We start from the raw sequence: 24,195 nt of genomic DNA, 5'->3' as shown, positions 1-24,195 counted from the left end.
TCGGTGCAGCCTATCAGTGGCACATATCAGCACCATCTCATTGGTGCCACCTCATCAGTGCCCATTGGTGAAGGAGAAAACGTACTTAGTTACAAAATCGTATAACAAAAAAAAAATGTAAAAAAAATTTTTTTTCAAACTTTTCCGTCTTTTTTTTTTTTTTTTTTTTTTCGCTTAGCAAAAAATAAAAACTGCAGAGGTGATCAAATACCATCAACAAAAGAAAAGCTCAATATGTGGGAACAAAATGATAAAAATTTAGTTTGGGTACAGTATAGCATGACCGCGCAATTGTCATTTAAATAGTGACAGCGCTGAAAATTGGCCTGGGAAGGAAGGTGCGAAAGAGCCCCGGTATTGAGGTGGTTAACCAATGGCAACCTTGGATGACAATTTGGCGCAGACTGAGACATGCTGCAAATGCATAGCAAACTGAAGTCGCAACACCTTTTTTTATGTCATTATAATTCTTTCCAATATTCTGATTTCTGCCTTGTAGATGATTTGTAATGCCTTTTCCTCTTGGTGAAAATGCTGCTTTCTGCCTCATATTGCAGAGGTCTTTGCTGGCAGAGCTGAGTAACAGTCACACCCCCTAAGCACAAGTGTCCCCACACAGACCAGACCCGTGTGACTGATCGGAGCAGTGGGGTTCTTTTTTTGCTGGCACCTATTAAACTGCACAGTCCTATTTAGATGTCCTGCTTTAACAGGAAAGAGAAGGTAAGGCTATGATAATAGAGGTTATTAGTAAAATGTCTGTCTTAGCCTGGGTTCACACTAGTGCGTGCGGAAACACTGCATGCGATTCGCAAGGCATTCTTGTGCACATCACGTGATGTCTGTGCGGTGCGATTTGAACCATACATTTTGTACCTTTTTTTTTTTTTTTGCACCTGAATCGCATCTCATGGGTGTGACCACCCATGCAATGCGATTCTAGCAATTGCACTCCATTTTGCGATCAGTTTCAGGTTGTCGTTACTCTAATATTGACACCCGCAGCAGATCGCATGGATGCTGTGCGGTTTGCTTTGCAGTGCGATGCGCGCACCGCATCCGCGTGAACCAGGGCTGACTGTGCTTTTAATTCTGTGACTTTGTTTTGGGCCTTGCACTATCATTTGTGCCTGGGGGTTCAGATTTAAATTGAAATCTATAAATTTGATGTAGTGATCCGCAGCTTCTTTATATTAAAGGGAACCTGTTACAGCCAAGGGTGCTGCCCTTTACCGGAGTCTGCATCGCTCCTTTAAGTAGGGCTGCTTCCAGAGCAGAGCACAGAAGCAGGATACATGGTGATGCGCCTCTTCTGGGAGTCAAACAGCGGCAGCCTCCAACACAAGATGACAGGTACCCTATTAAGGGGCTGCGGGGGACATTTCTAAAATTAGGGCAAGCTGAAAGCTGGGCAATTTCTGTGATGTGCACTATTAATAAAGAGTAACTCCACTTTTGTCGAGAGGAAAAAAAAAAAAAAAAACACACCGCTCTGGGTGATCTTTGTACATTGCAGGGATTTTAAAATGCTCTGTTGCAGATTTCTACCTTTTTTTTGTTATAATATCTGTTTCTCTGTGCAGTGAATCTGTATGGGGTGATTTTATAGTGATCAATCAGCAGCTGCACCTGCAGGGCTCTCGGGAAAGCTGCAAGGTCAGCATCCCTTTAAATTAGATTTTCCTTTGAGAGTATCACACCAAAATGACATTTTAGTTGCAAGGGATGCCAAACACCTGATTTGTATCTTAGTGCAGACTTCTGGGAAAACCGGTGATCCAATCACACAAGCAGGGACATCTCTGGGGGGGCGTTCTGTATACAATCTGTGTACAGAATACTTCCAGGTAGCCATATTCCATTGCGATTTACAGAAAATTACAGCACTGCAGATTAAAAAGGAAAGGTAATTTTAATTGTCATTTAATTACCATATGTCTTATGTCGCAATTATATGCGCTATTTTTTTAAATTTGCTAATTTTTGTTCCCAACGAAAGTGGAGTTACCCTTTAAAGCATATCTAAATCTAAAAATCTACATTTAATATATTGCAGCTTGCCAATCTTTAGGCCACGTGAGGCCTTTGGCCTGTGTGTGTGTCCAATCCTATGGTTTTCACGTGCCATCGAGGCACAGCTGGAGCATTCAGTTCTGCTGCCTGCAGACTGTCAGTCTAGGACAGACTGAAATACACTGTGGCTGGACACGGTACCTGCATACCAGGAATATATTCCTGAACGCATAAGGCACTAAAACACGAGTACCACCCAGTATGTGTCCAGCTGCAGCACATTTCAGCCTGTCATAGACTTTGACATTCTGCAGACAGCTAAGCACCCAGTGTGCATGTGGCCTTTGATGTTAGGCTGCATTTGTTTTCTTTTTTTCACCTGGTCACCCTGCCAGTAACAAAACCCTCACTCATTATACTGCTGTACTTTATGAAGGATGCAGTGTTATCATATTCAGTTGCTTTCCTCATTTGGACTAGAAACATGTCCTTCTGCCTTCTTTTCCATTATATAGAGGGTGGGGGGGGGGATTGTTTGATATTTCAGTTCAGCTTCCAGCAGTGGTCTCCAAACTGTAACCCGGGGGTCAGATGTAGCCCTTTGTTTGCCTTTATCCAACCCTTGGGACACTATTTCTCCCACTGACATCAACAACGAGGCGCTACTCCTCCCGCTGAGGCCAACGACGGGGGGCCGCTACTCCTCCCGCTGAGGCCAACGACGGGGGGTCGCTACTCCTCCCGCTGAGGCCAACGACGGGGGGTCGCTACTCCTCCCGCTGAGGCCAACGACGGGGGGTCGCTACTCCTCCCGCTGAGGCCAACGGCGGGGGGGCGCTACTCCTCCCGCTGAGGCCAACGGCGGGGGCGTCGCTACTCCTCCCGCTGAGGCCAACGGCGGGGGCGTCGCTACTCCTCCCGCTGAGGCCAACGGCGGGGGCGTCGCTACTCCTCCCGCTGAGGCCAACGGCGGGGGCGTCGCTACTCCTCCCGCTGAGGCCAACGGCGGGGGCGTCGCTACTCCTCCCGCTGAGGCCAACGGCGGGGGCGTCGCTACTCCTCCCGCTGAGGCCAACGGCGGGGGCGTCGCTACTCCTCCCGCTGAGGCCAACGGCGGGGGCGTCGCTACTCCTCCCGCTGGGGCCAACGGCGGGGGCGTCGCTACTCCTCCCGCTGGGGCCAACGGCGGGGGCGTCGCTACTCCTCCCGCTGGGGCCAACGGCGGGGGCGTCGCTACTCCTCCCGCTGGGGCCAACGGCGGGGGCGTCGCTACTCCTCCCGCTGAGGCCAACGGCGGGGGGGGCGCTACTCCTCCCGCTGAGGCCAACGACGGGGGGGCGCTACTCCTCCCGCTGAGGCCAACGACGGGGGGGGCGCTACTCCTCCCGCTGAGGCCAACGACGGGGGGGTCGCTACTCCACTACTCCTCCCGCTGAGGCCAACGGCGGGGGCGTCGCTACTCCTCCCGCTGAGGCCAACGGCGGGGGCGTCGCTACTCCTCCCGCTGAGGCCAACGGCGGGGGCGCCGCTACTCCTCCCGCTGAGGCCAACGGCGGGGGCGCCGCTACTCCTCCCGCTGAGGCCAACGGCGGGGGCGTCGCTACTCCTCCCGCTGAGGCCAACGGCGGGGGCGTCGCTACTCCTCCCGCTGAGGCCAACGGCGGGGGCGTCGCTACTCCTCCCGCTGAGGCCAACGGCGGGGGCGTCGCTACTCCTCCCGCTGAGGCCAACGGCGGGGGGGTCGCTACTGCTCCCGCTGAGGCCAACGGCGGGGGGGTCGCTACTGCTCCCGCTGAGGCCAACGACGGGGGGGTCGCTACTGCTCCCGCTGAGGCCAACGACGGGGGGGTCGCTACTGCTCCCGCTGAGGCCAACGACGGGGGGGTCGCTACTGCTCCCGCTGAGGCCAACGACGGGGGGGTCGCTACTGCTCCCGCTGAGGCCAACGACGGGGGGGTCGCTACTGCTCCCGCTGAGGCCAACGACGGGGGGGTCGCTACTGCTCCCGCTGAGGCCAACGACGGGGGGTCGCTACTGCTCCCGCTGAGGCCAACGACGGGGGGGTCGCTACTGCTCCCGCTGAGGCCAACGACGGGGGGGTCGCTACTGCTCCCGCTGAGGCCAACGACGGGGGGGTCGCTACTGCTCCCGCTGAGGCCAACGACGGGGGGGTCGCTACTGCTCCCGCTGAGGCCAACGACGGGGGGGTCGCTACTGCTCCCGCTGAGGCCAACGACGGGGGGGTCGCTACTGCTCCCGCTGAGGCCAACGACGGGGGGGTCGCTACTGCTCCCGCTGAGGCCAACGACGGGGGGGTCGCTACTGCTCCCGCTGAGGCCAACGACGGGGGGGTCGCTACTGCTCCCGCTGAGGCCAACGACGGGGGGGTCGCTACTGCTCCCGCTGAGGCCAACGACGGGGGGGTCGCTACTCCTCCCGCTGAGGCCAACGACGGGGGGGGGGGGGGGGGGGTCGCTACTGCTCCCGCTGAGGCCAACGACGGGGGGGGGTCGCTACTCCTCCCGCTGAGGCCAACGACGGGGGGGGGGGGGTCGCTACTCCTCCCGCTGAGGCCAACGACGGGGGGGGGGGGGTCGCTACTCCTCCCGCTGAGGCCAACGACGGGGGTGGGGGGGGTCGCTACTCCTCCCGCTGAGGCCAACGACGGGGGGGTCGCTACTCCTCCCGCTGAGGCCAACGACGGGGGGGGGTCGCTACTCCTTCCGCTGAGGCCAACGACGGGGGGGGGGTCGCTACTCCTCCCGCTGAGGCCAACGACGGGGGGGGGGGGGGTCGCTACTCCTCCCGCTGAGGCCAACGACGGGGGGGGGGGGGTCGCTACTCCTCCCGCTGAGGCCAACGACGGGGGGGGGGGTCGCTACTCCTCCCGCTGAGGCCAACGACGGGGGGGGGGGGTCGCTACTCCTCCCGCTGAGGCCAACGACGGGGGGGGGGGGTCGCTACTCCTCCCGCTGAGGCCAACGACGGGGGGGGGGGGTCGCTACTCCTCCCGCTGAGGCCAACGACGGGGGGGGGGTCGCTACTCCTCCCGCTGAGGCCAACGGGGGGGGGTGTTTGCTACTCCTCCCGCTGAGGCCAACGGGGGGGGGGGGGGGGGTCGCTACTCCTCCCGCTGAGGCCAACGACGGGGGGGGGGGGTCGCTACTCCTCCCGCTGAGGCCAACGACGGGGGGGGGGGGTCGCTACTCCTCCCGCTGAGGCCAACGACGGGGGGGGGGGTCGCTACTCCTCCCGCTGAGGCCAACGACGGGGGGGGTCGCTACTCCTCCCGCTGAGGCCAACGGGGGGGGTGTTTGCTACTCCTCCCGCTGAGGCCAACGGGGGGGGGGGGGGTCGCTACTCCTCCCGCTGAGGCCAACGGGGGGGGGGGGTCGCTACTCCTCCCGCTGAGGCCAACGGGGGGGGGGGGGGGTCGCTACTCCTCCCGCTGAGGCCAACGACGAGGGGGGGGGTCGCTACTCCTCCCGCTGAGGCCAACGACGGAGGGGGGGGTCGCTACTCCTCCCGCTGAGGCCAACGACGGAGGGGGGGGGTCGCTACTCCTCCCGCTGAGGCCAACGACGGGGGGGGGGTCGCTACTCCTCCCGCTGAGGCCAACGACGGGGGGGGGGGGGTCGCTACTCCTCCCGCTGAGGCCAACGACGGGGGGGGGGGGTCGCTACTCCTCCCGCTGAGGCCAACGACGGGGGGGGGGTCGCTACTCCTCCCGCTGAGGCCAACGACGGGGGGGGGGGGGGGTCGCTACTCCTCCCGCTGAGGCCAACGACGGGGGGGTCGCTACTCCTCCCGCTGAGGCCAACGGGGGGGGTGTTTGCTACTCCTCCCGCTGAGGCCAACGGGGGGGGGGGGGGGGGTCGCTACTCCTCCCGCTGAGGCCAACGGGGGGGGGGGGGGGGTCGCTACTCCTCCCGCTGAGGCCAACGACGGGGGAGGGGGGTCGCTACTCCTCCCGCTGAGGCCAACGACGGAGGGGGGGGTCGCTACTCCTCCCGCTGAGGCCAACGACGGAGGGGGGGGTCGCTACTCCTCCCGCTGAGGCCAACGACGGAGGGGGGGGTCGCTACTCCTCCCGCTGAGGCCAACGACGGGGGGGGGGGGTCGCTACTCCTCCCGCTGAGGCCAACGACGGGGGGGGGGGGTCGCTACTCCTCCCGCTGAGGCCAACGACGGGGGGGGGGGGGGGTCGCTACTCCTCCCGCTGAGGCCAACGACGGGGGGGGGGGGGGGTCGCTACTCCTCCCGCTGAGGCCAACGACGGGGGGGGGGGTCGCTACTCCTCCCGCTGAGGCCAACGACGGGGGGGGGGTCGCTACTCCTCCCGCTGAGGCCAACGACGGGGGAGGGTCGCTACTCCTCCCGCTGAGGCCAACGGGGGGGGGGGTCGCTACTCCTCCCGCTGAGGCCAACGACGGGGGGGGGGGGGGGGGTCGCTACTCCTCCCGCTGAGGCCAACGACGGGGGGGGGGGTCGCTACTCCTCCCGCTGAGGCCAACGACGGGGGGGGGGTCGCTACTCCTCCCGCTGAGGCCAACGACGGGGGGGCGCTATTTTTTCCCTAGTGTATGTTTACATGTACTAAGGGGAGGAATTCTTTGCATTGCTCACTCCCACTGACACAAAGACAGTTTCTACTTTCAATGGCCACATTCCGCCCCCAACCCCACAAAGTCTAAAGCAGGGATATGCAATTAGCGGACCTCCAGCTGTTGCAGAACTACAAATCCCATGAGGCATAACAAGACTCTGACAGAGGCAGAGGCATGATGGGACTTGTAGTTTTGCAACAACTGGAGGTCCGCTAACTGCAGATCCCTGGTCTAAAGCATAGTAAACTGGCCCTTTGTTTAGAAAGTTTCGAGTCCCCTGGCTTACAGGAAGCAACAAAGATTTATTAAAGGCAAATAGACTGCACTTTGTAAGTGCAGTTGCCCCAGAGCTTAGTAAATGAGGGAAGGCTCTGATGACTTCCCTCTTCCAATCATGTGCAAGAAAATTTCTTTTATTTTTTTTGCATTTTCCCTTGCATGTGATTGGGTATACTTTGCAGAGTGAAGCTTTGCCTCATTTACTAAGCTCTAGACTAGAGCAACTGCACAGTTCAATTGCCTTTTAGTAAATCTAACCCTATATTTCTGGCAAGTATTTTCTGTGCTCACTGAAAATGTTCTTAGCCTGAAAGAAAAATAAAAAGAAAATAAAGCAGCCACCTCACCCAAGGACTGGGAAGCTACGAAATATTACATTTTTTCTATGTATGTTGCTAAAGCATGTGGCATTCACAACGCATACATAGTTTAAGCTGTCACAAGGGCACATCTCTGAAATGTAGAGTTTTCAGGTTTTTGTCTTGCCCTGATTTTATAAATGACTCCCCACCATGCCAGCCAAGCCTCGACTGCCCGAGGCCTGCAGGCTGGCGAAGCCAAATGGATGCAGTTTAGGCTCAGTCATAAATTCAATCTGTGCTAAAGCAGGATTTATTGATTAAGAAATCCTGGTCAACATTCTTATAATCGGAACATTCACATTCTACAGCACAGGTAGACAACCTGCAGCTCGACGGCCGGTGTGGTACTGCAACCCCCAGCGTGCACCCGAGGTCCTGTGGCTGTATATTCTCTTACCACACCAGCAGTCATGCTTATTGTCATCAACCTGTTTTACAGTGTATCTAGAAATAATTCTCTCTCCCTCCCCCCCCTTCCCCCAGCGTCACTGACATCGAAACAGCAGGAACCTCTCAGGACGGAATACTCTGGCCTCATTAAACATTAATGCCTCTATAGCAGAATATTTGCTCATCTAAATCATTAACCCGTGTTGGCATTTTTGAAATGTCCTTGGTGCTCTTAAGGCTCGTGCCCTTGGTGGGTAATGTTGTTAGTCATCTCCATCACTTCATGTTCTACCAGCACCTGACCACCTTCTGTGGTCACCTGTCTCATTCTCAGGTTGAGAGAACCGTATTTTGTCCTGGGCCCTCTGGCCACGCTGAATTTCCTTCTCCGGTAGAGTTCCCCCTTACAGATGGAGATCATGAGCAGTATGGAAAGGAGAGTGCCCCCTAACGTGAGAAGGCCCAGGCCTGCGATGATGCACTTGTCTAGGTTGGAGCCCAGGTGTGCATAATAGAGTTCTAGTCGTTCCATCTCACGGGCAGACACAGAATCGGGGCTCACTCGCACCTCCCGTGGTATGGTGTAGGCTACGGACACCAGAATAATGCCACTAACCAGCAGCACCAAGGAACAGATGAAACCGTAATCTATGGAATGGCTTGCCGACTCAGGTTCTCGACTGTCCTCGGAGTGGGGAGATCCATTCTCTTTGCCCCATCCCCTCACCTCCGTTGCAGGGCTCGACTGCAAGGCATCCCGTGACTCTTGGCCAAAACTGGTCTCCCCTATCTCCTCGTAGGATGGGTTCTCAAATCCTCTGATGGTACCTGAGCTCTCTGGGCGAGCGAGGCCATCTGCATTATGTCTTCTGCTGATGTCACTTAGCTCCAAGGAGTGAGGAGAAGCCATTGACCGAAGGTGGTCCTGCTCATCATGGGCTTACAAGATTGCATCAGATGGCAGCTGAGAGGAAAGGTAGAAAATACGTTGAAATAAATTAAATTATAAAAAAAAACAAAAAAAACAACAATGTGTTTTACAATAAATGGTCATTCCCTTTAGTTCCCTTTTAAAGGTCACTCCATACTTCACATCTGTGTACTTGACCATACGGTAAACAATGTAATCTATTGATTATTACATGGATTGCTATTGATTCCTATGGCGCTGGTGTCTTCCACGCCACTGTAGTCAATAGAAAAAATAAAAAAAAAGCTTTTAAGTGGAACTCTAGACAAAGCATTGTGTAGAGGAGTGAAGAGTTGGAACATACATGTGCTGCTGACCTATCACATACATTATATTTCCAAAAGTACTGCCTTTACATGCACCTGAACTTTAATGGCATCCCAGTCTTAGTCCGTAGGGTTCAATATTGAGTTGGCCCACCCTTTGCAACTATAACAGCTTCAACTCGTCTGGGAGGGCTGTCCACAAGGTTTAGGAGTGTGTCTATGGGAATGTTTGAGCATTCTTCCAGAAGCGCATTTGTGAGGTCAGGCATTGATGTTGGACGAGAAGGGCTGGCTCGCAGTCTCCACTCTAATTCATCACAAAGGTGTTCTATTGGGTTAAGTTCAGGACTCTGTGCAGGCCAGTCCAGTTCCTGCACCCCAAACTCGCTCATCCATGTCTTTATGGAGCTTGCTTTGTGCACTGGCCCAAACCATTTGATGGCGGGAGATTATGGCGTGAGGTTGCTTTTCAGGGTTGGGCTTGGCCCCTTAGTTCCAGTGATGGGAACTCTTAAAGAGGAAGTAAACCCTGATGGGTTTACTTCCTCTTTGATTCCCTGCAAAGGTAAAGCATAATGGGCTACTATGCATCGCATAGTAGTCCATTATGTGTCACTTACCTGACACAGGAGCCAGCGATGTCACCGCTGTCCCCTGTAGTTCCGAGCGTCCGTGTTCTTGGTGGGTCTTCGTGGGTCTCGCTGCTCTGGCGCTGTGATTCGCCGGAGCACCGATGACGTCACTCCCGCGCAGGCGCACGGGAGCAGACACTCGCGGCATATCGCCGCGATCTGCAGCTTACCCAGTGCGCCTGCGTGCCACTGTCTTCAGGTAAATATCTCCTAAACCGTATAGGTTTAGGAGATGTTTCTTGGACCTACAGGTAAGCCTTAATCTAGGCTTACCTGTAGGTCAAAGTGGTTTGTAAGGGTTTACAAACACTTTAAGGCGTCAGCATACCAAGACATTTTGGACGATTTTATGCTCCCAACTTTGTGGGAACAGTTTGGGGACGGCCCCTTCCTGTTCCAACATGACTGCACACCAGTGTACAAAGCAAGGTGCATAAAGACATGGATGAGTGAGTTTTGGGTGGAGGAACTTCACTGGCCTGCACAGAGTCCTGGTAAATGGTAATAGATATCTTTTGTTTTGTTTCTATTATCAAAGGAAAACTGGCCCAACATAATGAGAATTATATATATATATATATATATATATATATATAATATATTAAATGTAGCTGTATATTTCTTGTTCCTACCATGATCTACCACCAAAAGAACGGCCCAAAATAAATTCTCCTGCTCCTAATGATTGCAGAGATATCACATATGTGTATGTTAGTTGTTGTTTGTACCCGTAGTACAGCCCAGAAACAATAGTGCGCATTTTGCTTTTTATTATCCTCTAATACTATTTTTTATTTTTTTAAAGGTGTTTACAGTCTGCCCAAAGTATACTGACCCTGACCTTTGACCCAAACAAAACCTTGATCTACACATTGTCTTTATTTTGTATTCTTTTTTTGTTTGTTTTGTTTTTTTACACAAAGTTGTTTTTCTCTCTGCAAAGAGAGAGAGAGAGAGAGAGAGAGATACAATGTATCTTTCTTCTCCATTCACAGAGAAACACAGGGGCAGACATCACAGTGACCAATCAGAGGCTATCACAGTGATCAGGTGACCCAGAACTAGGACTTCGGGGACCGATCGTTCCTATGGGTCCCAGATCTCCCACTCTATGCCGGGAGCGCCCTGTGCGGCGCACACCCAGCGCAAACACCAATATGCATCTATGCGGCCCCACAGAAAAAAAAAAAAAAAAGCCTGGTCCAGTGAGGCTGCATGTATGCGCACTGTCGGCGTCAAGAGGTTAAGATTAAGCCTAATGCCAAGTCTATCACTTGTCAAATGGCGGAACAGCATAGGAGTGCACACAGGGTGTGCCGGATGTGCCTGGGCACACCCTAATCCTGTGCCTGTAAATGTGCAACGCAAGCAGTTTGATATAGGTTTGCATGCATTTTGCACCTAAACAATCGTTGTCCTCCACTCAGGATCTTCACCTGATGATCACTCCTGGTCTGCATACTTGTTCCAGGGCAATAACAACCCCTGGCAGCTAGCAAATGAGAGAGGTGTCAATGGAACCTACCTTACTTATTTCTGCACAATACTCCATTCAAATCAGATATCTGAACATACATCTAGGATCGTGTGTCCGGTAACAGAAGCAGACTTATTAATCAGGCAGTGTAGCCAACGGGAAACAGGTTTCATTTTTCATCATCTCCAAGCAGTGAAAGATGACTGCTGCCCCTCGCCTTCCTAATACGTATGTTTTCTTTTTATCCCTTTGCTATATCCTAATCCTCAGCAATAAACAATCATCTTTCATTACTGTAACTGCACTAAGCTGCTTGTTGATTGGCTGCTGTCATTAATCTGGAGCCTTGCACAGAAGGGTAGTGATGTCAGCAGTCAGTTGGAGCTGTCCATTCAGCACCACAATACAAACCGGGGCTATCCTCCTCAATACTCATCTGTCCATTCACCACCCCACCACAACCCGGGGCTATCCTCCACAATACACATCTGTCCATTCACCACCACACCACAAACCGGGGCTATCCTCCTCAATACACATCTGTCCATTCACCACCCCACCACAAACTGGGGCTATCCTCCACAATACACATCTGTCCATTCACCACCACACCACAACCCGGGGCTATCCTCCTCAATACACATCTGTCCATTCACCACCCCACCACAAACTGGGGCTATCCTCCTCAATACACATCTGTCCATTCACCACCACACCACAACCCGGGGCTATCCTCCTCAATACTCATATGTCCATTCACCACCACACCACAACCCGGGGCTATCCTCCTCAATACTCATATGTCCATTCAGCACCACAATACAAACCGGGGCTATGCTCCACAATACACATCTGTCCATTCACCACCCCACCACAAACCAGGGCTATCCTCCACAATACTCATCTGTCCATTCACCACCCCACCACAAACCAGGGCTATCCTCCACAATACACATCTGTCCATTCACCACCACAATACAAACCGGGGCTATCCTCCACAATACACATCTGTCCATTCACCACCACACCACAACCCGGTGCTATCCTCCACAATACACATCTGTCCATTCACCACCCCACCACAAACCGGGGCTATCCTCCACAATACACATCTGTCCATTCACCACCACAATACAAACCGGGGCTATCCTTCACAATACTCATATGTCCATTCACCACCACAATACAAACTGGGGCTATCCTCCTCAATACACATCTATCCATTCACCACCACACTACAAACCGGGGCTATCCTCCACAATACACATCTGTCCATTCACCACCCCACCACAAACCGGGGCTATCCTCCACAATACACATCTGTCCATTCACCACCCCACCACAAACCAGGGCTATCCTCCACAATACTCATCTGTCCATTCACCACCCCACCACAAACCAGGGCTATCCTCCACAATACACATCTGTCCATTCACCACCACAATACAAACCGGGGCTATCCTCCACAATACACATCTGTCCATTCACCACCACACCACAACCCGGTGCTATCCTCCACAATACACATCTGTCCATTCACCACCCCACCACAAACCGGGGCTATCCTCCACAATACACATCTGTCCATTCACCACCACAATACAAACCGGGGCTATCCTTCACAATACTCATATGTCCATTCACCACCACAATACAAACTGGGGCTATCCTCCTCAATACACATCTATCCATCACACTACAAACCGGGGCTATCCTCCACAATACACATCTGTCCATTCACCACCCCACCACAAACCGGGGCTATCCTCCACAATACACATCTGTCCATTCACCACCCCACCACAAACCGGGGCTATCCTCCACAATACACATCTGTCCATTCACCACCACACTACAAACCGGGGCTATCCTCCACAATACACAGTTGTCCATTCACCACCACACCACAAACTAGGGTTATCCTCCACAATACACATCTGTCCATTCACCACCCCACCACAAACCGGGGCTATCCTCCACAATACACATCTGTCCATTCACCACCACACTACAAACCGGGGCTATCCTCCACAATACACAGTTGTCCATTCACCACCACAAACTAGGGTTATCCTCCACAATACACATCTTTCAATTCACCACCACACCACAAACCGGGGCTATCGTCCTCAATACACATCTGTCAATTCACCACCACACTACAAACGGGACTATCCTCCTCAATACACATCTGTTCATTCACCACCACACCACAAACCGGGGCTATCCTCCACAATACACATCTATCCATTCACCACCACACCACAAACTGGGGCTATCCTCCACAATACACATCTGTCCACCACCACACCACAAACCGGGGCTATCCTCCTCAATACACATCTGTCCATTCACCACCACAATACAAACCAGGGCTATCCTCAATACACATCTGTCCATTCACCACCACACCACAAACCGGGGCTATCCTCCTCAATACACATCTGTCCATTCACCACCACACCACAACCCGGGGCTATCCTCCACAATACACATCTGTCAATTCACCACCACACCACAAACCGGGGCTATCCTCCTCAATACACATCTGTCCATTCACCACCACACCACAACCCGGGGCTATCCTCCTCAATACACATCTGTCAATTCACCACCACACTACAAACCAGGGCTATCCTCCACAATACTCATATGTCCATTCACCACCACAATACAAACCGGGCTATCCTCCACAATACACATCTGTCCATTCACCACCACACCACAACCCGGGGCTATCCTCCACAATACACATCTGTCCATTCACCACCCCACCACAAACCGGGGCTATCCTCCACAATACACATCTGTCCATTCACCACCACAATACAAACCGGGGCTATCCTCCTCAATACACATCTGACCATTCACCACCCCACCACAAACCGGGGCTATCCTCCACAATACACATCTGTCCATTCACCACCACAATACAAACCGGGGCTATCCTTCACAATACTCATATGTCCATTCACCACCACAATACAAACTGGGGCTATCCTCCTCAATACACATCTATCCATTCACCACCCCACCACAAACCGGGACTATCCTCCACAATACACATCTGTCCATTCACCACCCCACCACAAACCGGGGCTATCCTCCACAATACACATCTGTCCATTCACCACCACACTACAAACATCACCAGGGCTATCCAGCACAACACACCACTCTCCATCCAGCACACTATAAATGGTGACAGTATACAGTAAGTGTCACCATGACACTCTGCCCCCCACGCCTCTACACCAATCATGCCCGGTGCCCCCAGACACGTACACAACCACACATGTGCTGATGGAAGTCCCTCATAAAGGATTGTATACAGAAGAAAGCAGGCAATCCTCTTACATTGATGAAGGCTGAGACTGATCAGGTTGATGGACACCAATCCTTATATATATATATATATATATATATATATATATATATATATATACACACACACACACACACACACACACACACGTACATACATAAATTAAGGTGAATCGTTGCTGTAGTAATAAATACAAACCATCCCTACACTTAATACACCAGGAGGCATGGATGACATCAGCACAACAGTCCCTGTGGCACCTCCGCCCGCTCCAACCTGACAACACACAGCAATCAACACTGCTGATGGGGGAAGGGGGACTACAGATCTATACAGGCCAGGTGCCTTCTAGGACCCTCCTGGGGGGGGCTATAGATCTATACAGGCCAGGTGCCTTCTAGGATCCTCCCCGGGGGGGGGGGGCGAACTGCAGGTCTATACATGCCAGGTGCCTTCTAGGACCCTCCCCAGGGGGGGGACTACAGGTCTATACATGCCAGGTGCCTTCTAGGACCCTCCCCAGGAGGAGGACTACAGGTCTATACATGCCAGGTGCCTTCTAGGACCCTCCCCAGGAGGAGGACTACAGGTCTATACATGCCAGGTGCCTTCTAGGACCCTCCCCAGGAGGAGGACTACAGGTCTATACATGCCAGGTGCCTTCTATGACCCTCCCCAGGAGGAGGACTACAGGTCTATACATGCCAGGTGCCTTCTAGGATCCTCCCCAGGAGGAGGACTACAGGTCTATACATGCCAGGTGCCTTCTAGGACCCTCCCCGGGGGGGGGACTACAGGTCTATACATGCCAGGTGCCTTCTAGGATCCTCCCCAGGGGGGGACTACAGGTCTATACATGCCAGGTGCCTTCTAGGACCCTCCCCGGGGGGGGGACTACAGGTCTATACATGCCAGGTGCCTTCTAGGACCCTCCCCAGGGGGGACTACAGGTCTATACATGCCAGGTGGCTTCTAGGATCCTCCCCAGGAGGACTACAGGTCTATACATGCCAGGTGCCTTCTAGGACCCTCCCCAGGAGGAGGACTACTGGTCTATACATGCCAGGTGCCTTGTGGTACCCTCCCAGGAGGAGGACTACAGGTCTATACATGCCAGGTGCCTTCTAGGACCCTCCCCGGGGGGGGGACTACAGGTCTATACATGCCAGGTGCCTTCTAGGATCCTCCCCAGGGGGGGACTACAGGTCTATACATGCCAGGTGCCTTCTAGGACCCTCCCCGGGGGGGGGACTACAGGTCTATACATGCCAGGTGCCTTCTAGGACCCTCCCCAGGGGGGACTACAGGTCTATACATGCCAGGTGGCTTCTAGGATCCTCCCCAGGAGGACTACAGGTCTATACATGCCAGGTGCCTTCTAGGACCCTCCCCAGGAGGAGGACTACTGGTCTATACATGCCAGGTGCCTTGTGGTACCCTCCCAGGAGGAGGACTACAGGTCTATACATGCCAGGTGCCTTCTAGGATCCTCCCCAGGGGGGGACTACAGGTCTATACATGCCAGGTGCCTTCTAGGATCCTCCCCAGGGGGGGACTACAGGTCTATACATGCCAGGTGCCTTCTAGGACCCTCCCCAGGGGGGACTACAGGTCTATACATGCCAGGTGGCTTCTCGGACCCTCCCCAGGAGGAGGACTACAGGTCTATACATGCCAGGTGCCTTCTAGGACCCTCCCCAGGAGGAGGACTACTGATCTATACATGCCAGGTGCCTTGTGGTACCCTCCCCATCAATTAGCGGGCCAGCTGTCACATTGAGCATCATGCAACACGTCGGCAGCCCCAATCTGTGTGTATGACTCCCTGTCACCATCAATCCTCCCACACAAAGGAGGACGTACAAAGTAGTCCCTGCACACAATTGGACACAGACCCCAATCTGTACAGACAGACATACATACAGACAGACACTGACCTGTGCACACCCCCGGAATGGCCTGCATCCTCCCCCAGACACAATAGATCTCCACCCTCAGTACAGGGACAGCTCTTGCTGGGCACCCAGCACTGTGTGTAGCAGCAGCGGGTCGGACAGACGGCTGGTGTACGATGATGACCCAGGAGACAGCCCCGGACTCGGCTCCATCACCGACCATGTGGGAGGAGACTGGCCTCTCAGCGCCATCTAGTGGCCGACTCGGGGAACAGTGTCCCCCTGTCCTTAGTGGGGATCGCCATTTTTAAATCCCACCACAAGTGGGCATTTAAAGGGGGCTGCTTCCCCACCCGCCCAGGGGCCACAGTGCACCACCCATCCTTTATCAATGCCCCAATTCCTTTTTGCATTCTCACCGCCAGATGCCAACAATGCCCTCCAGGTGGGCCCATGCTTCACCTGTCAGCTGCTGAGATCAGAAGGTTTGCAGCTGGCAGGAGAGATCTGACTATGGAGGGGCCCCTGGAACCCGCCCTGTGCTGGCTTAGGAGGGAGCTGGTAAGAACTGGGGATTGGTGGATCATACAACATTGTGTTATCATTGTGCAGTCCCACATCATCACCCCTGAGATGGGAGGGAGACACTGTACACAGGGGGGAGGAGACCACCAACATGGGGGGGAGATCACCCCCCTCATTGTACACAGGGGGAGGAGACCACCAACATGGGGGGGATCACCCCCCTCATTGTACACAGAGGGGGAGGAGACCACCAACATGGGGGGGAGAGATCACCCCCCTTCATTGTTCACAGGGGGGGAGGAGACCACCAACGTGGGGGGGAGAGATCACCCCCTCATTGTACACAGGGGGGAGGAGGCCACCAACATGGCGGGGAGAGATCACCCCTCTCATTGTACACAGGGGGAGGAGACCACCAACATGGGGGGGAGAGATCACCCCTCTCATTGTACACAGGGGGAGGAGACCACCAACATGGGGGGGAGATCATCCCCCCCCACATTGTACACAGGGAGGGAGGAGACCACCAACATGAGGAGAGATCACCCCCCCCCCCCCCCATTGTACACAGGGGTATGGAGACCACTAACATGGGGGGGGAGATCACCCCCCCTCATTGTAAACAGGGGGAGGAGACCACCGAGATAGGGGGGATAACCCCCCTAATTGTACACGGGGGAGATCAACCCCCCCCCATTGTACAAAGGGAGGGAGGAGGAGACTAACCCCCCCATTGTACACAGGGGGAGGAGACAACCAATATGGGGGGAGAGATCACCCCCCCTCATTGTACACATGGGGAGGAGACCACCAACATGGGAGAAGAGAGATCACCCCCCCCCCCACTACACAGGGAGGGAGGAGACTACCCCCCATTGTACAAAGGGAGGGAGGAGACTACCCCTCATTGTACACAGGGGGGCAGACTAACCCCCCATTGTACACAGGGGGAGGAAACAACCAATATGGGGGGAGAGATCACCCCCTAACTGTACACAGGGAGGGAGGAGATCGCCCCCCTCGTTGTACACAGGGAGGGAGGAGACAACCAACATGGGGTGGGAGAGATCACCCCCTAACTGTACACAGGGAGGGAGGAGATCGCCCCCCTCATTGTACACAGGGGGAGGAGACAACCAACATGGGGGGAGAGATCATCCCCCCCCATTGTACACAGGGAGGGAGGAGACAACCAACTGGGGGGGGGAGTACATTCATATCTGACATCAGCGAGAGAGGGGTGTGACCAACCTCACCTATAACGACAGTGCTCATGGGGACTGAGAGATGCAAAAGGAGATTCTGTACAGCTTAACCACCTCAATACTGCGCACCATAGGCGTGCCCAGCCTTTTGCATTAGGGGGGTGTGCACCCCAAAGCTAAAACACAGAGCAGCAGAGGCAATAGCTAGGCAGGGGCCAGTGTAAATGAGTCCCTTTTATTTTTTCCCTATTCAATTATTTTTTATATTTCTTTTACTGCATTTTTTGGGGGGGCCTCGGCAAATGCAAAGCACACGCAAACGAGTCCCTTTATTTTATTTTTTATTTTTAGATTTTTATTTTTGTTTTACATTTTTTAACTACCTTTTTGGGGGGGCTTTGGTGAAATATCAGGGTTCTAAACAGACTTTTCATGTCTTACATTTAACACTGAAAAAAGAGTCTGAGGACAGGATGGAGGCGCAGATGCTAGAACTGATCCCCTTACAGCGCAGTCAAAGGGAAGGAGAGGACGAGTAGTCGGTAGAACTGGAGGCTCGATATCTGCAAAAGGCAGTACAGCTGGTCCTAATAGGACATGGGCCTGGTACAGGAGGGCGGGCTGTACTGCCTTTTCATCGGCCCTGGTGCGCAGGGTGATTAGGGTGTGCCCCGGCACAATTAATAATAATGACTTTAGTAGGGAACAGACACAAAAAGATAAACTCTGCATCTTTCCATGAATATTGCACTTTTGTACGTTTATAGTAACAAGGGACGTAACATAGGCAGGCTAGTTCTAGTCGGGATTTGAAAGAATGCAAACATGTAATGAAAACATTGCTGTGTGCACAGTGAGGGCTGTGTGCAGTACATACAAAAGAGAATACAATTATATACAGAACTTAAAAATGTCCTTTACAGTGCTCAAGCTTAGAGTCAACATGGGACAGCTGCAGGAAGGGGAAGGGTGTTTTTTTTTTTTTTTTTTTTTTATATACCCCATGCTTCTCCTTTAAAGTGATTCTAAAGGTTTAATTTTTTTCTAAAATAACAAACATGTCATACTTACCTGCTCCCCCCAAACCTCTTCTTCAGGGTGCCCTCCCTGGCGGTCTTGGCTCCTCTTCTCTTCTGCATCGCTGTAGGAGGCACTCCTGCAGGCTCCATCCTGAGCTGCACTGTGGGCGTCTATTGGCACACACAGTGTGGCTCAGCCCCCGCCTCCACTTTCTGATCACAGGATTTGATTGACAGCAGCCAATGCCTCTCGCTGCTGCCGAGCCTCCTGTGAAAGAGGGAAGAGAGCACTGTGGCAGAGGTGTACAGCACTGGATCGAGATCAGGCTCAGGTAAGTATTTAAGGGGGGGGGGGCTCAAAGGAGCTGACATTAAGCCTAGGTTCACACATATGCCATGCAGGAACCAGAGCCATTATAGCGCCGGCTTCCACATCGCATTTCTCCCACAGGCAGGTCACACTGCCCTCTGTGGGTGTCGATACAATGTTAATGACACCCCCAGATTGGTTCACAGATTTGGACAGGAATCGGATCGCATGGGTGAGAACACCCATGCGATCCAATTCCAGTTTCGGGGGGGAAAAAGTCCTTGCACCTTTTTTTTTTTTCTGCGAATCCAATGCGAGTTCAGCCATACAACTGTATGGCTGAATTCGCACTGCACAGACATTGCATGTGATTGGCGTTGCGGGTGCAAATCAACTGCGATGTCTGAGATCGCACAGGTGTGGGCTAAAGGAGTTGTAAAGGCAAAGAATGCATTAAGATAAAAAAACCTTCTGTGTGTAGCAGCCTCCCTAGCACCCTCCTAAGTACTTACCTGAGCCCCTTCTCTCTCCAGTGATGTCCACAAATGGATAAGCTGTCCGGGACACTCCTCCTGATTGGCTGAGACACAGCCAGTGGCAGGTGGTGGGGGGTTTTTGTGGGGGAGGTGGCAAACAACCCACTACTGCCCCCGCGGCACTAACACAGCCCCCCACCACCACCCGCTGTCCTTACCTTGGATGTGGGTGGTGAGAGTGTGGCGGGCTCAGGGAAAGCTGCTCCGTTGACCAGTGTGCTCTCCTGGAGCAGCTTCCATAGTGTCTCCTCTCTCCTTCTCCCGACGCCGGCCCTGGAAAACCGGGCGTAAGGGAATGGTTTGAACAAATAGAATACTATAGTACAATGGAATACTTATGCTGCGGAGAAAAAGGGTACACAGAAAAATACAACAACATCTGGGGAGGATGGAGAACCTTTATAACTTCGGAGAACATACATAGGAAAGATGATGGAAGGTACCAGGACCTGAGCAGACCCGGAAAAACAAAAAAGAAGAGGAATGAGGATAGAGAACAAACCAATTAGGGATGGGGGAGGGGGTGGGAGGGAGAGAAATCGGTGGGACGAGGGATGAAAAAGGGGTAAGGGAAGACTAGAACCTTACAAAGATGGAAGCAGTGGGAAATAGTGAAGAAGATTTTATACTAATGCTCGGAAAGATTTCGCTTTATTACTTTTTTTGGAATAAACAATAAAGATTAGGGAGAAAAACACAATGATGTGAAACCGAGAAGGAGACAGTAAATGAACCTAAAAGTTGAATGGGTCTCTCGACAAACTTTACTAATGTGGTTATAAAAAAAAAAAATAAACTGAAAAAAAAAAAACTTTGGTTTACATTTTTACCACTTAAGCCCCGGACCAATTTGCACCCGAAGAACCAGGCCCCTTTTTGCGATTCGGCACTGCGTCGCTTTAACTGACAATTTCGCGGTCGCGCGACGTGGCTCCCAAACAAAATCGGCGTCCTTTTTTTCCCACAAATAGAGCTTTCTTTTGGTGGTATTTGATCACCCCTGCGGTTTTTATTTTTTGCGCTATAAACAAAAATAGAGCAACAATTTTGAAAAAAATGCATTTTTAACTTTTTGCTATAATAAATATCCCCAAAAAATATCTAAAAAAATTTTTTTCCCTCAGTTTAGGCCGATACGTATTCTTCTACATATTTTTGGTAAAAAAACAACATAATTAGCGATTATTGATTGGTTTGCGCAAAAGTTATAGCGTTTACAAAATAGGGGATAGTTTTATAGCATTTTTATTAATATATATAATTTTTTTTTACTAGTAATGACAGCGATCAGCGATTTTTTTTTTTTAATTTTTTTTTTTTTTATTGTGACTGCGACATTATGGCGGACACATCGGACATTTTTAAAAACATTTTTAAAAACATTTTTGGGACCATTGTCATTTATACAGCAATCGGTGCTATTTAAATGCACTGATTACTGTGTAAATGACACTGGCAGTGAAGGAGTTAACCACTAGGGGGCAGTGTAGGGGTTATGTATGACGTTATGTGTTTTGTTTTTTGTTTTTTTATTGTAGGGGGGGCGTGGCCTGGCATGTGACGTCACTGTTCGTCCTTCCCTATAAAGGGGAACAGACGATCGGTGACAACCACACTAGGAAGCACGGGGAGAGGTTTGTTTACACAGACCTCTCCTCGTTCTTCAGCTCTGTGACCCGATCGCGGGACACCAGCGGCGATCGGGTCCGCTGGTCCCACGGGCCATGATCACGGAGCACAGCACCAGGTCGGGAGTGCGCTGCCGGATGGCTGGGCACTTAAAGAGCCACGTACAGGTGCCCAACCGTTCCGTATATCGGCGTGAGGCGGTCCTTAAGTGGTTAATTAACAAAAAGTCATATATACTGTACACATCTACTTTGTTGATTTTTAAAAAAAAAACATTTTTCCATTGCTCTCCGTAGTGTGAGATGCGCCAGCAGGATCAGAGGTTGTTGGCCCAGCTGAATGACCTTCATGGCAGGATCCGGGAGCACCGGCTGGAAGCTGCGTTCTGGGCCAGCCGACGCTCCATTCAGGAGTCACACCCGGTAAGAGGGCGCTCCACATCGGAGGATATCGGAACCTCGGCTCATAAAGACGGCGACTCTCCAACCTCTTTACAGATTGTACTTCGGAGGAATTCTGCACCGTAATTGGTCCTCTAAAGCCTCGTACACACGATCGGACTTTCCGATGGCAAATGTGTGATGACAGGAGGTTGTTGGCGTTAAATCCGACCGTTTGTACGCTCCATTGGACAATTGTTGGACTTTCCGCAGACAAATGAAGGTTTTCAAATTTTACGCGGAAAAATGTGTGTTGTCGGACTTTACGATCGTGTGTACACAAGTCCGTCAAAAGCCAAAGTACAAACACGCATGCTCGGAAGCAGAAGCGGACGGTCTTGTAAACAAGCGTTCGTAATGGAGAATTAACATTCGTGGCATATTATGAAATCTCGGAATGCAGCGCACATTTCTCTTCTTCTATAATGGGATAATAATGAAGCTGCTTTGCTGGTGATACTGATGGAGTTATTGCAAACAAAGTTTCAAAGGCTTTTTTTTTTCTAGTGATATCAAGAATAATATTATTATGTTTTGTTTTTTTATTTGGGCAAGTTACCACAACACCATTATCCTGTATTTTGTAAGATCCAAGATACAGCTATGTTGGTGTCTCTTGTTAATTTTACATTTTATTTTTTTTAAATGTAACTGCCGACTCCCAAACTGTCATTTGAAGCAAAACACACAGCCGAATATTATTCTACACTATTTTTTTTATTGCGCATTAAAAAAATAAATCTAATAAAATCAGACATGATATCTGCCAATAGAACTTAAAGAGGGATTCCACCAAAAAATAAAATATTAAAAGCCAGCAGCTATAAATACTACAGCTGCTGACTTTTAATAAATGGACACTCACCTGTCCCGGGTTCCAGCGATGCCGAGGCCGATCGATCGCTCGGCCCTCGGCTGCTGCCGCCACCATTCCAGGTGAGGGAATCAGGAAGTGAAACGAATCGGCTTCACTTCCCGGTTCCCTACTGCGCATGCGCGAGCCGCGCCGCGCAATAGGAAATCTCTGCGCTGTCACTGGGACCCGTGTGTGTGTCCCAGCAGACAGCGCGGCAGGGCAGAAAGTGGCGTAGACTCCCACGGGAGTCTATGCCCGAAGTGGGTGAAAATACCTGTCTTTGACAGGTATCTTCACCCCCCTCCCCCCTGAAAGGTGTCAATTGTGACACCGGAGGGGGGGGGGAATCCGATCAGCGGAGGTTCCACTTTAGGGTGGAATCCCGCTTTAACCAAAAAGTGCATTCTATGCATCCAAAAATATAGAAAATATACCAAATCAAATCATTATTATTCAACCAAAAAAATAATGTCAAAGCAATAACTCCAAGGCCGATAATAAATAACACGTTATCTCCTCCGATTCCGCAACATGTCTGGTTGACGAACTGCCGCTCAGAAACTAACTGAAAAGCACGAAAATGAAAAGCGCGAAAAGAAAAGCGCGAATCAACACTCGCCAAAAACTTCTACTAACACGAAATTAGCAGAAGGAGCCCAAAGGGTGGCGCTAAAGAGCTGAAAAGACACGTAGTACGTCACTATGTTCATAATTGTTGGCCAACATTTGTGTGAAGGTGTGTATGCAAGACAAGTTTGGGCCAACGCCATTCGGACAAAATTTCCACGGTTTTTGTTTGCGGAAAGTCCGATCGTGTGTACGAGGCTTTACAGTCAACACCAACCTGGTATGAACTCAATCAGACTGTAATTGAATTCAGTATATTACAGGCGGAGGACTTTGTAAAAAAAAAGGTTTGAAGAACGTTCTAGGAGGGTTTGGTATCTGTGGCCTAGAATTTGGAATTCAAACACTTGTTTGGGAATGGAAAACTTGCTTGAGGCTAACAAAAAGCCCATCAACACAGGTCTTTATTTACCATCTGTGTGTACAATGACCATTTAGCACAATCCAATGGAACGACCTACACGCAGACACTTCACAGAAGGCATGTGCTGTATAGCAATAATGGTGTTTAGGGTTGCTAACGTTGGATCAACCAGTTGTGAAATAAATACCATGACGGTTCATTTTCATCCCAAACATATATTGTAATTGAATGTTATTAAAAATGACCTTTGCTTTTCAATCTGCTGCCGTTGTAATATTCTGTAAAATGCAATTGGGAAACCTGGAGGTGTTCTGTACACAGATGGAATACAGAGCGCCCCCTCCCTCCAGAAATGTCATTTCCTGCTTGTGTGATTGGCTCACTGATATTCCCAGAAGTCTGCACTAAGTCAGGTTGTAAGCAATAGGAACTTCAGCCTTGTTGAGATACAAGGGTTAAATACATCTA

The 24,195-nt window shown here is 51.8% G+C and overlaps 1 protein-coding gene and 1 long non-coding RNA gene across 3 annotated transcripts; one reads left to right on the top strand and one right to left on the bottom strand.

The window, feature by feature from the left end:
- Positions 1–7,488: 7,488 nt before the first annotated feature.
- Positions 7,489–16,444, bottom strand: TMEM74B (transmembrane protein 74B). 2 transcript variants are annotated; one of them, XM_077460437.1, is made up of 2 exons: positions 16,259–16,444; positions 7,489–8,615 (listed from the first exon to the last, which is right to left on the bottom strand). In XM_077460437.1, the coding sequence occupies exon 2, from the start codon at positions 8,559–8,561 to the stop codon at positions 7,884–7,886; it is 678 nt and encodes a 225-aa protein (XP_077316563.1). In that variant the 5' UTR covers positions 8,562–8,615; positions 16,259–16,444; the 3' UTR covers positions 7,489–7,883. The 2 variants fall into 2 exon arrangements, with proteins under 2 accessions (XP_077316563.1, XP_077316564.1); XM_077460438.1 differs by lacking the exon at positions 16,259–16,444 and adding an exon at positions 11,045–11,721.
- A 68-nt stretch (positions 16,445–16,512) lies between these two features.
- Positions 16,513–23,985, top strand: LOC143936102 (uncharacterized). Its single transcript, XR_013263616.1, has 2 exons — positions 16,513–16,777; positions 21,737–23,985. It is a non-coding gene; the product is annotated as an uncharacterized LOC143936102 (long non-coding RNA).
- The last annotated feature ends 210 nt before the right edge of the window (positions 23,986–24,195 follow it).

Source organism: Lithobates pipiens, unplaced genomic scaffold (assembly GCF_037356315.1).
Source record: "Lithobates pipiens isolate NorthernLeopardFrog02 unplaced genomic scaffold, aLitPip1_a1.2 Scaffold_28, whole genome shotgun sequence".
In the NCBI taxonomy this organism is placed as follows: Eukaryota; Metazoa; Chordata; class Amphibia; order Anura; family Ranidae; genus Lithobates; species Lithobates pipiens.
Note: the sequence above shows the minus strand (reverse complement) of the source record. Positions and strands in the feature narration are given on the sequence as shown.